The 13,096-nt window shown below is 51.7% G+C and overlaps 1 protein-coding gene and 1 pseudogene across 1 annotated transcript in view; both read left to right on the top strand.

Annotated features, from left to right (window-relative positions):
- Nucleotides 1-12,535, top strand: part of ZNF362 (zinc finger protein 362) — a 38,196-nt gene extending 25,661 nt beyond the window's left edge. Inside the window, exons 7-9 of the mRNA XM_007125058.4 lie at nt 7,351-7,429; nt 7,546-7,704; nt 10,953-12,535. Coding sequence (XP_007125120.1) covers nt 7,351-7,429; nt 7,546-7,704; nt 10,953-11,069 — 355 coding nt within the window. The 3' untranslated portion in view covers nt 11,070-12,535. The remainder of the gene's footprint in view (nt 1-7,350; nt 7,430-7,545; nt 7,705-10,952) is intronic.
- Nucleotides 11,470-12,535, top strand: LOC112065300 (uncharacterized; annotated as a pseudogene).
- Nucleotides 12,536-13,096: the final 561 nt, after the last annotated feature.

Genomic DNA, 13,096 nt, shown 5'->3' with positions numbered 1-13,096 from the left:
TCTAAGTTCCTAGCTAAGATCCATCCAATTCTCCTCTTGTCAGGTTGTGCCTATACAACCTGTAACGGGAAGGGTACCGTCTTTTTGGAGAATCCCAAGTTTGTCAGTGTTTCTGGGCTAGCAGGAATGACTTTTCCCATAACCTTAAAGGCAAGGATCTCACAAGCCATGGAGTAGATTCAGTTCAGTTTCCTGGAAGCCTGGGGAGGCTACATTCCCACTTACAAAGTACAGGCCTTGTTTCTTACTATCAGGCTTGTCATGCCTAATTAAATCAAATTTGTCTTTAAATGTGACATTTCTGGCATGGTCATGGTTACAAATTTGATTTACCCAATTACATCCTGTTAGGAAGGAGGACAGATTCTTAGTGAACCTATTTACAGAAACTAATGGTCATGAAAAGGAAAAGGTCTCAGTAAAGGCACTTTGAATACTTGTTAGCAATTGTTCTGAGTAGTTTTGTAGACAAGGTCAATAGTGTTTTTTCAATAGGACCATTATTTTAAAATTTCCTTGATAATTCATTAGTTTATATCTATGTTAAATGTGTATAGTCCTCCTGCCGTGGCAGCCCCCGCAAATTCTAAAGGGTTAGCTGGAGCAAGGCACCATTTAAGGAATATCCTATTCCAGTTTGTTCAAATATAGCCTCCTAAATTGAAGATTAGGGATAGATCAAAGAAAAAAAAAAAAAAGGGGTTTTCTCACATGCCCGTTAGAAAATAGAACATTAACCACAATTAAATCACTTTCATCCAGTCCTAGGTCATAATTCCTGTTCCCCAGTCTTGGGGAGTTAGGCTGCTCTGCAAAGTTGCCTGCTTCTGGACTAAAGACTTGGTTCCTGCTTTGGCCTTGCGCAGTGTCTGGTCATGGTGATGGGTCATCTTGGAAGCCTGTGCCCCATGTCTCTTCCCAAAGTGTAAAGAGCCAAGTGCACTGGTACAGTCCTCTACTGAGGTCATCAGCTCTTGATGTTTCTTTCAGAAGACTCAATCTCTGACCTGAAGCACAGGCCTTGAGGCAAGTGTGAGGGAGGGAACCAGACCTGTTGATAAGACTGAATGACTCTGGTCCATTTATTATATAACCAACAATATCAGAATGGAGGAGAATAGAGGCCTCTATTAAGGTATCATGTATGATCAGTTGTTCAGATTCAGAGCATATTATAGGCAGCAGGGGTGTTGACACATTGTCACGGTCTTTTAATTGATCTCATAAAGCATGTGTTATGATTGGCACTAAAAAGCATAGTTAAATCTAGAAAAAAACTCTTTTTAAAGACATTTCTCTGTGGATACTAATGGTACTAGTCTCTGTACATGAAAACAAGTTGTTAGGTTTTTTCCATCCATCTTAAAAAGTATACATATATATATTATATGCAATTATATATTATATATGATATTACTATATATTATATTTATGTGAATTATATGTAATTACATATATACACACACATAAAATTAACTCAGGGAGATTGAGCCTCTTTTCTTTTGATCTGCCAACTTTCTTATGCTAGACATTTCATAGGCCGGCTCTCATTCTAGGGTTTGGCTAATTCAGATGTGGAGAATACAAAACATGCCCTCACTGGGAGCTTTTATAAAGCGGGGGAGCAAATCTTTGGTGTTGCCCAGTGGCCAGCTGGAAACTCCAAGCAAACCTGGGTGTAAAAGTTACCTTGATATTTTATTATTCTGAAGGTGGGGCCTGGGTTTGAGAAAGGCTATAGCACAAAGTTGGTAGAGTAGGCAGACAGGAGCATCAGTCCGGTAGGAAATAAACACAGTAGCAAGTAATAATTAGTAAGAATCCCAGTGTTTTCAGAAGTAGACGTTTGTTTGAAAATATTATTTAAGACCATGACCAAACAAGCAACAAAAAATTAACAGGCCCTTGAGGGGAGAGTGTTTTAAAATTTATTTATTTAATTTATGTATTGTTTTTGGCTGTGTTGGATCTTCGTTGCTGTGCACGGGCTTTCTCTAGTTGCAGCAAGCGGGGCTTCTCTTGTTGCGGAGCACAGAGTCTAGGCATGGGCTTCAGTAGTTGTGGCACGCGTGCTCAGTAGTTGTGGCGCACAGGCTTAGTTGCTGCGAGGCATGTGGGATCTTCCCGGACTAGGGCTTGAACCCGTGTCCCCTGCATTGGCAGGCGGATTCCTAACCACTGTGCCACCAGGGAAGCCCAAGGGGGGAGTGTTTTGTCAGAATGTTCCTTGTTCAGGGATTGCTCTCTGTTGCTGAGGGCACAATTTTTTTCTCCCTCTATTTTTTTCTTTTGAGTGATTTGAGTTCATAGCTGTTGGAAACCAAACAAGCAACATAAGAGGGTCCTATCAACATTTAGAGACAAATTATTAGTCATTATGCAGTGGCGTACATAATTAAACCCATGTGTCCTAACCCAGCGACAAAGAGGCTGGTGTCCCTAGTGCCCGCAAGTCCCAGAATCCTTAAGACAAACAAACCCAAAAAAGCCCAACATAAAGAAGCAACCAGATTCCAGGTTGCTTTTCTCCCATTCCACAGAGACTCCTGTTCTTTGCCCCTTGATAGAGAACCAGACAGGGCCTATAATCAAATCCATCTTCTCAACATTATGCCAATAATAAAGGGGGTAAAAGAAGGTCATGTCAAAACAGAACCAGCCCCGGTCAAGTAATAAAAATAGAGCTAGAAGCAGGTTGAGCAAGATCCCCCTGGGAGTTGAGACAGATGTGCCTGGGAGCATGTGGCGGTTCATGTAATTGAATGGCGCTGGCAGTTCTGGAGCATCTTGGTGGGACCTCTGTCTATGAACGGAAGGCAACAAGACAAGAAAAGCAGGTGACTTGCAAAGTGCTTGCAGAAATCCAGACTTCAGAAGGATCGGCCCTGTAAATTATAAATGCATGTATTTAAGGGGAAAATTAACAGGAATTTGTAGTGAGTCTGTTCACAGTAGAGATACAGCAGTAGTTTCGTGCAGTTAGCGCATCTGGATAAGATCACACATCTGTAGATATCACGAGGCAGAAGTCAGGGGATAACCCTGTTTTATGAAGGAGTTAGTAAGGTATAAGAAAGGGCCCAACGTTTTACCTGTTTGGGGAACGTATGTTAGACAAAGTGACCCTGGATTTGTTTGTTTATTCAGGCTTCAGAGTGGTTTTTGCCCGTGTTTTCCTTCTCCTGGCTGTGCGATGTTGTGTACATGTGTGGTGATAATTGTGGCAGGGGTAGGTTTTCTCAAGTGTGATGATAGTGATGGTGATAACATCCGAGCAACAACTGTTCCTTGTCAGAGAGCTCCTAAGTGCCCGGCCCTGCATAAGGTGTTTACATATGGGGTGTCCATAAAGTCCTTACAAATCTGAAATAACAAATCTGAAAAGTGCCACGGAGAGGCAGCCATCTCGAGGAAGGTCCACTGTCACTGTATCTACCATCGTTTTAGTTACAAAGCACAGTGGGACTGAAGCCATTCAATATAACGTGCCGCTTATTACCTGGAAAATAAAGGATAAATGGTAACTAATGAATCCACGATAATTTTATTTAAACATTGAATAAATTCCCCCTTTGTGTTTTTCATAAATTGTTTTTCTCAAAGAGACATGAGTGTATTAAAAACTAACACTGGGGGGACTTCCCTGGCGGTCCAGTGGTTAGGACTCCACGCTTTCACTACCGAGGGTGCGGGTTCAATCTCTGGTCGGGAAATTAAGGTCCCGCGAGCCGTGCGGTGCGGCCAAAAAAAACCCAAAACAAAACAAAACTAACGCTGTGGAACTGTCTTAGGAACGCCCTTTCAGTAAGTTACAGTCCTTATTATTATCCCCGTTTTAGAGGTGAGGAAACTGGGGCTCGGGAGGCACAGTCCCTTGGCCAAGGCCACACCACTAAGAGGAGGCAGAAGCGAGATGTGAGCTAGAGCGCCCAGGAGCGGCCCCGCCTTGGAGGAGGGAAGGGGCTGGGGATGTTGGCTGCAGAAGAAACTCAGGTGGGAGTGAGGTCCAGGCAGGAGAGCAGGGCTAGACTTCGGGGCCCCGGGGTGGGGCTGGGACAGTGGGGGTGAAGGAGCAGCCCAGGGGTCCCGATTTCAGCTCAGCTTCCCTGCACCTGAAGTTGGTGGTGAGCTCCCCATCACTACAGATGTGGGAGTCAGGCCTGGGTGCCCCCCTAGTGGGGAGATGCCCTGCAAAGAGAGGACTCTGATGTTGGGATTGAGGGCTTGGCCTCGACTTGAAATTCAGGGGTGAAGAGCTCAGGGGCCAGTTATCAGGGGGAAACTTTGCTCCCTGAAGCCCTTCTGAGGCCCAGTGCTGGCTGCCATGCATAATGACAGATCAGTGGTCAGAGGCTGGCTCTGGGCCAAAGGAACTCCCACCATGCACCGGGAGGCTGGTGGATGTGAAAACTTCCATGAAAGGGGGAAGTATGTAATGGAGGTTGGGGAGGATCATCGGAGTCGCGTGTTGAAGGGTCCACAGCCCTCTCTCATGAGAGACGGGAATGGTGTTCCCAGCAGGAGGAACAGCATGAGCAAAGGCTCAGAGACTTGCTGGGGGGTGTGGATTTGGATTCTGTCCTGGAAAAGGGGGAGACAGTGGGGGAGACCATGACAAGGTCAGGTCCCTGCGCTGCTGCTGTGGTGGAGGGGAGAGGCTGAGGCCTGGAGTCCAGGAAGGAGGCTGGGCAGCTGTGGCACTTGTGGAGGAGGCCAGAGGAGCAAGGTCCTGAGGTAGGACCTGATGTCCCTGGAGAACCATCCATCGGTCAGTCAACAAACACTTGTGAAATACCCTTGAGGAATGGGCGTTGTTGATTATGTGGAACATATTACTATTGTCAGTAACTGACTTCAGGAGGAAAGAACTCACCTTCCTATGTACCGAGTTCTCTCTTCTGAGCCTATGCCAGGCCCTGGGATGATGGTGGTGAACGAGACCAAGGGCATTCTTGCTCTCAAGGAGGGAGGCAGCTTAGAAAACAGTGACCAGACATTGACAAAATACGTGCCCACACACAGACTTCTGCTCAGGGGTGGGCTGCAGGGGCCAGGTCTAGTCTGGGGGGTCAGGAAAGGCTGCCACGATCAAGGGGCTTTTATACTGAGAACAGGAGTCTGGGTTTTAGCTAGGCCTTAGCTGGGGGAAAAGTGTGCCTGGAAGAGGATCAGCCTGGATACCGGACGGAAGGTAGGAAGGGACTTGGAATGCCGGTGCGGGGGCCGCGGAGGGAGGTGGTGGGCCTGGAGCCTTGGGGCAGGGAAGAGGCAAGACCTGGGCAGCAGTGGGAGGCGAGGATTCTGGGGTGGGCGTTGCGGCATTTAAAACAAAATCAGCACATGTCCTGGGGTCCCTCGGTCCCCTCTGCCACCGAGTTCCACAGCCCTGGAGGGGAATGAAGTTGGGATGAAATGAGGGATTCTGGCGGCAGGCGGAGCCGGTCCAGATGACCCTTAAGGTCCTTCTGTTGTAGAGATGGGGTGCAGTAGCCTGGGATGATGTCCCCAAACATGTGACACCCCCAAATGTGCAGGGAGAATAGGGGTCCTCAGAACTGGGCCAGCCCATTTCCACCTGGCCTGTCTCCATGCAGCCTGAGACGAGCCGTCCCTGCCCTTGGGGTTCCCCGTCTAGTAGAGGAGACGGAGGAGGGGCGGCCTCGCTGCTGAGGATGCAGCCAGGGCACAGGGGTGGCAGGCAGAAGCATCAATCAGCCGTGGTTGCCAGATGAGAAATGGTCCTCTGACCAGGACGCAGGGTGCGGGAGCAGGGAGGTGAGGCCGAACCACACGTGAAGGGCCTCGAATGGCACACTAGGGAATTCGGACTGTCACTGTTCATAGTGGGCAGTCGAGGTCGTGGGCTTGCTGACGGCAGGGGGTGTTCTTTATTCCAGCCTGGCCAGCACGGGGGCCTGGCCTGGGGGACCTTAGTTTGTCTGATGAGTCTGTTGGTGGGCGGAGCAAACCCAGGGCGGGCTGTGGCTTTAGGGAAGGAGCCATACTGGGTGGTCAGAGCTGGATTCTCCCTCCACCTAATGCTGATCGGCAGCTTAGGCAAAAGAGGTTCAGGTCCAGTCTGCATTTCATTACCTACCTGCTTGGCACAGGGTTTGCCAGAGCAGGTGACTGAAGACAAGCCTAGGAGAGCAGGGAGGGCCTCCCGTCCCGGTGTGTGCGCCTCGCTCCTAAGCCCCGTTTCCACACCCCATCCCGGTCCTCCTCCATCCTCACCTGGCTGCTGGACCAGCACAAGCCGCAACAGCCAATAGAAAGCCCGGCCATCAGCCTGCAAGTCACTGCTCCCAAGTCTCCTTCTCAGTGAAGACCCCAACCACCCTATTTAACATTGCACCCTCCCCATGCACTCACGACCCCCCCGCGACCTGCTCTGCTTCTTCTCACAGCACTTATTACCTTCTACACACACTTTACTTATTTATTTCATGCTCATTGTTTCCACAAGGCAGTGGGTTTTTTCTGTTTGTTCACGGATATGTTCCAAGCACCCAGGGTGGTGCCTGGCACACGGGTGCCTGATACAATAATTGTTAAATGAATGAATAATAGTAATACTGGCAAGTGGTGATGGAGCCCTGACTCTGTGCCAGTACTTGGCTAAGCCCCTTCCACATATTATCTAATGGAATCTTCACAAAGCCCAGTGAAGTAGGGACTATATTTTTATACCCATTGTGCAGATGAGGAAACCGAGGCTCAGTGATTTGACCAAGGTCACCCAGCTAGTAAATGGTAGAGCCAGTGTGAGGACAGAAAGGGGCTCACAGGAAGGACACAGAGGCTGACTTTCAGGGCCACCCTGTCCTGCATTCTCTCAGTAGCTGGGGTGACCAGGTAGCCATGTGGGGAAGAGGCAGGAAATAGAAATGGGGGGCCAATTAGAGGGTGATGTCTCCTGAGAGAAAGAGGCAGGGTGGACAGGGAAGGTCCTGGCAAAGCTGTGAATCTGCCCTTTTCAGTGGGTGGTCTGCAGGTGGCTTTTTTAGAAGAGGGGCAGAATGCCGTCAAAGCAAGACTGCCTTGATTAGCCGGGGGCCTGGGCGGGCTCTCTGGGTGCTGCTGGAGGGCCGGGTTCAGCGGGGCCCTGTGGGGAGCGTGGAGGCTCTGGTCACAGAATGGCTGTGGGAGGCCAGAGAAGAAACGACACGACACGGGTAGCCTTTGAAGTCCCAGCTCTTGCCTGGGGCTCACTCTGGGGAGAGTGTGTGGAGCGGGGAGCCTGGGAGGCTTGGGGGCCAGAGGGGTGTGCAGGCTAGCCGAGGGCTTCGGGGCTGGAGCTGGCCTGGGGCACCTGTCAGGGACGCCACCTCACTGGGCTGCCTGTTGCAGAATCCACACAGGCGACAGACCCTACAAGTGCCCACATCCTGGCTGCGAAAAGGCTTTCACTCAGCTCTCCAACCTCCAGGTGAGTGCCGGCCCGCCTCCGCCAGGTGCACAGCCCCTCCTTCCCAGGGGAGCCTAAGGAGGGGGTGGGGCTGGGGGAGTCCAGCCAGCTCCCGACCCCTGCTGTGCTCCCCGCAGTCTCACCAGCGCCAGCACAACAAGGACAAGCCCTACAAGTGTCCCAACTGCTACCGGGCCTACTCGGACTCCGCCTCCCTGCAGATCCACCTCTCGGCCCATGCCATCAAGCATGCCAAGGCCTACTGCTGCAGCATGTGCGGGCGGGCCTACACCTCGGTGAGTGCGGGGCCCCCGGGAGCCTCTCCCTCTCCCCAGCCTCCTCAGACCTAACTGACGCTCCCATTTGCCAGATGAGGAAACTGAGGCCGAGAGAAGGGCAGTGTCTTCCCAAGATCACAGTGAGTGGCAGAGCCAGGGCTTCTGCTTTCCAGTTCTGCTTTCGGCTGCCTCAGGCCGAGCTCTCCCCAGGCAGCCTTCGCCTGGATTCTGGAGACGTGGTTTCTTCCAGGCAGTGTGGGGTGGTGGGCGGGGAGGCGCTGGCAACCTGCTCCCCAGAGCCAGGGAGGGAGAAGGACCTTTCCCCACTGGGGAAGCTGCAACCCCCGTCATGCCCACAAGGTGGTACAGTGACCTGGCCCAGAGCCACCTTCATCTCCCGGGGAAGGCCCAACAGGGCCAGAAAGGTGCCAGTCCTCCATCCCTGGATGGGAACTTTCCTAAACAAGGGCCTTTCACACCCAGGAGAGGGAGTCCAAGTGAGTCACTTTTGTGTGTCCTTCTGGCTATCTGTGTCCAAATATTCTGGTTAACAGACCCCCACGTGTACCCAGACTGATCACCAAGCCTCAGTTTCCTCATCTGTAAAATGGAAGAGGTAATAGTTCTTAACTTCTAGGGCTGTTGGCTGGCAGAGTCAGCGCCTGACAGACCTTAGCTAACACAATGATTTATTCACCCAGTGTTTGCTGAACACTTGTGCCAGGCACTTGGGAATCAGGATGAATCAAACAGACATATTCTTTGCCCCCAGGCAGGTTAGAATCCACTGCTGGAGACAGACATTAAACAAGTAACCACACAAGTGGATATGTAATGACAAATCGTGGTAACTGCTCTAAGCAGGCTTTCTCAACCTCGGCCCATGTTGACATCTTTGCTGAGGGGTGCTGTCCTGTGCATTATAGGATGTTTAGCAACATACTTGGCCTCTACCCACTAGCAGCCCCTCCCTGAAAATGCCTCCAGACTTTGCCAAATGTCCCTGGGGGCGGAAATTGCCTCTGATGGAGAACCACTGCTGTATAGGAAAGAAAGGAAACATGTTTTGAAAGGCAGCTGCAGGGAGGACAAAATGGAGTTGGGGAAGGGAGATGGGTTGGGATAGGTGTATGAGGAAGTAACATTTAGAGGAAGCCTTGAAGGTAATTGGCCAGGTGAGGAGGATTGGAGTGGGAAGGACTTTCCATGCAGGGGAACAGGGAATGCAAACACCTCCGACGGGGAACAGTCGCGGTATGTTCCAGGAACTGAAGGAAAATTAGGTCACATGAGGCTGTTGGTCCCTGTTAGGGAGTCTGGATGTTTTTCCTGGTGGAGTGGGGACCCATGGGGAGGGGACTGTCCAGGAGGGTAGTTTTGAAAGTTCACTTTGGCTGGAGAGGGGCGCATGGATTGCACCTTCCTATATGTGTCCCCTCCTAGAGGAGGGGCCGCCAGCAGTCACAGCCGTGTTTCTTAGAGGGGATCTGAACTCTGAGGGGAAGAGGCTGTCACATCTCACCTGGCTTGAGGCTCCACCCTGAACTGGGCCTGATTGGGCTCCACAGAACAAGAATAATTACCTTTTTAAAAAAAAAAAACATATTAATGGATTGACTTTTAAACTACTTTAATACATAAAAGAAACATTTTAGAATAGTGAACCCTCGTGTTCCCAGAGCCTGGCATCAGTCTCTCCTGCCTCATCCATATCCCTGTTTTTTGAAGTAAAACTGACATCACATTGTTCCATCTGAAAATTTTCATTTTGTGTCTTTAAACATAAAGACTGCTTTTTTTTTTTTTTTTTTCGGTACGCGGGCCTCTCCTCTGCTGCGGCCTCTCCCGTTGCGGAGCACAGGCTCCGGACGCGCAGGCCCAGGGGCCATGGCTCACGGGCCCAGCCGCTCCGCGGCATGTGGGATCCTCCCAGACCGGGGCGCGAACCCGGTTCCCCTGCATCGGCAGGCGGACGCGCAACCACTGCGCCACCAGGGAAGCCCCAAGACTGCTTTTTTGAACTTATCCACAATACCTTTATAATACCTTAAAATGATTCACCGTAGTCCTTAATATCGTCAAATACCCAGTTGGTATTCACATTTTCATTTGTCTCGTGGATGCCATAATTTATAATTTTATTTACTTATAAATTTTATTTTTTAATCAAGATCCAAATTAAATTCTTATATTGCACTGGGTCAATATATCTTTAAACTATTGGTCCACCACCACCCCACCTCAACACCACTTCCTTTTTTTCCTTTGCAATTTACTCATTGAAGAATAGTTTCCTAGTTTGAATTTTGCTGATTGCTGCCTTTCGGTGTTGTTTGATAGCGCTTTGCCACCACATTTGAGGGCTTCCCCTGCCGGATTCTGAGCAAGCTGAGGTATGAGGCCAAGGAGTGGCAAGTGGGAACCAGAGCACCACCTTAGTGTGAAAACCTGTGGGCCTGCAGGTGAGCCTTGGGTCACCTTGCCCACCCAGTCTTGGGTGCCTCAGGTCAGACTTAGCAGAGTCTGTGGCAGTGCTCAGGGGATGAGGTGAGCATGCCCAATTTAAGCTTCCCAAAGTCACCAATCAGATCAGGCCCCACTTCTTCCCAAAGGAAGGATGGAGCATGGGGGTGCAGAGGCCGGGGCTCCCATCACCACCTGGAACGAAATATAGAGACTAGGGAAGCAGTGGTCCCCTCAACCCTACTGCATGCTAAGAGCTTTACCCACATCACCATAGCAACCCTTTGAGGTTGTTCCTTCCCCATCCCTGCCTGCAGAGGAGGAAACTGAGGCTTGGAGGGATAAGATGACTTGTCCAACATTCCACTGCTGAGAAATGGCAGAGCCACGGTCAACTGAGGCCTACCGCTTCGCCCTCACTGGGAGAACCAGCCAGATGGGGGCAGCTATGCTCAATCGGACAGGACTCTACTGCAGCCAGTTGGTAGACAGCAGCTGGCCTGGCCCTAGGGAGTTTTAGGTGGGCACTGCTGTGGGGTGAGCCTGGTGCCTGCCAGCTCTCTAGTCAGCACACTGTGGGCTCGGACTCTGGTAAATAAGCCAGCCCCCACTGCTGGCAGAGATGCAGCATCCCTAGAACCAATGCTGATGCCCAATCTGACCCCCCAAAGCTGTGGCTGTCCATCACTAGCCGGCCCACCTACCAAGGAGCCCTCCAGTGGCCGCTGTGGGAACTGCAGCTCCCCCTGCACCCCCCCTTGCCAGCAGTTGGTTGTAAGTTCTGAATCTCACCCCGCCCACAGGAGACCTACCTGATGAAGCACATGTCCAAACACACGGTGGTGGAGCACCTGGTGAGCCATCACTCGCCCCAGAGGACGGAGTCCCCCGGCATCCCGGTGCGAATTTCCCTCATCTGAGCCGATCCAAGGCGCCGCCCCGCCCTGCCCACTGGCAGACACAGACCCAGGCAGCACCAGGCCCCGACTCCCTCCAGGGGCCCTCCAGGAACAGCCGAGCTCTCTCATGACCTTCCTGACCTTCCAGAAAGCCTGGGCCGCAGAAGCCCTGCCCGGTCGGTCCAGCTCCGGGGGCGGCCAGGCCAACTGCAAGATTCTGGACTGTTTTGGTGGCATCCAAAGACGATCTCAGAGCACTTTGAACCTCTCTGCTGGGTTTTCCTTTTGTTCCCCACCCTTCACTTGCTTCACTGTTCTTTTTTTTTTTTTTTTTTAAGTTTGTTTTGGAAATAACAAAAAAGATATTTATTGGCCAAGAAGTTGGTGCTGCTAAGACCGAGAAATTAAAAGAACCGGACAGATGGACACAGAGAACCAGAGGGCAGCGTGGGACCTTATCTTGCCACGGCCTCAGGTCTTGAGGGGAAGGCTCAAGCCTGGGTTTCTGGACTGCAAAGGGGGCCCCCAGGTGGGAGGGGCAGGAGGCAGCTGGAGCGAGCCGCTTGCCCCTGGGTGCCAGCTCGAGCCTCCAGAGCTGCACCCTGGGCACCACTGAGCAGAGGAATGTGGCAGCTACCAGGGCTACCCAGTCTTCAGGAGACGAAATGAGAGGGGCCGGCGGTCCACAGGACCAAAGGGTGCAGTGTTGGCTGGGCTGGGTACAGGCCCAGGGGCACGGGGCGGGGTGGGCTGGGTAAGACCTGGCACCCCTGCTGCCCTGAAGACCACCCCAGTCTACCTCGGTGCTGGCCAAGAAACCTACTGGCTACCTCTCCCACCATCCCAGACTGGGGGCAGGGGGAGGGAGTGGGCCTGGGGCAAGGACCCCCCTCTCCAGAATTTCCTCCAGATGGGGCAGTGCCCAAGGAGGGGTTACTTGTCTTCCCTGCCATGGAGGGGAATCCCCAGCCCAGGCCCTAGGCCCCTCGGCAGGGAAGGGATCCTCGGGGAGGAGGGTCCTGGGAGCAGACCCTGCCCTCAGCTCCCACAGACACACCCCAATCTGAAAGCCATGCGTGTCCGTGTATATAGGAACCATGTACAGAGCCCGGAGAAGCCCCCCTACATCCCCTGGGGAAAAAAAAAAGAAAACTAGGCAGAAACTCATCTATATATTCTGTATCTGGAGTTCCGTTTTGAATATTAACTGTGTTATTTTTATACACTTTTTAAGCCTTAACTCGCCATTGATTTACCAGTTTAACGTCTCCTGGGGTTTCTTTTCCCACGGGGTTCTCTGCCCCGCCCCCACCCCTTTGTTTGACTGGCGTCGTCTGATACTCAGTATTGTAGCTTTTTGTCCGCATGTTACTACCCTGTAAATACGCTGTTATACATACTGTTAACACCCCTTTGCTTTTTTTCTATGGGACCTCCAGGCCACCATATTTAGAACTAGTTACCTTATTAAAAAAGAGAAAACAGTCTGTTGGCTTCTCAGTCTGCATCGTGGTGGCAGGGAGGTGAGGGCAGGTGCCCCTCAAGGCTTCAGGAACGAAGTGTGCATTATATTGAAGGAAAGGGGTGGGGAGCAAAAAAAGTCAAACGTGGGGGAAGACACTCAAGGGGGCAAGAAACAAAGGAATTCCAAACCCTCTGCTCTTTGTATTTCTCTGTTGTGAAGAATAAACTGTACCTGCAGCCGGGTGGCGGCGGTGTGTGGCGTGCTCTGTGCGAGGGTGGGGCTGGGGGGCACCTTTCCACTGCTCCTCTCCCCTCCTCCGCCCCCCGCCCCAAGACCCGGGGAAGAAGGGAAATGGCCCTTCCCGCGTCCATCACTCGCAGCTAAGGACCATGCGGGCTCAGAGGAGTGAGTTCCCAATGGTGGCTCATGGCTGAGTCACTTTCTGTCTCTCCAACGAGGCGGCTAGCACAGGGCCAACCTTGATAAACTCTGGGGGAGTTCCTGCATCTCCCTCCTAGGCGCTCAAGACAGTGACCCCCTTGGGGAAGATGTGTGTGCAGGGGACTTCTTGGTCCTCTCGATC

The sequence above is a fragment of the Physeter macrocephalus genome, chromosome 3, assembly GCF_002837175.3.
Source record: "Physeter macrocephalus isolate SW-GA chromosome 3, ASM283717v5, whole genome shotgun sequence".
In the NCBI taxonomy this organism is placed as follows: Eukaryota; Metazoa; Chordata; class Mammalia; order Artiodactyla; family Physeteridae; genus Physeter; species Physeter macrocephalus.
This window is presented reverse-complemented; position numbering and strand designations above follow the sequence as displayed.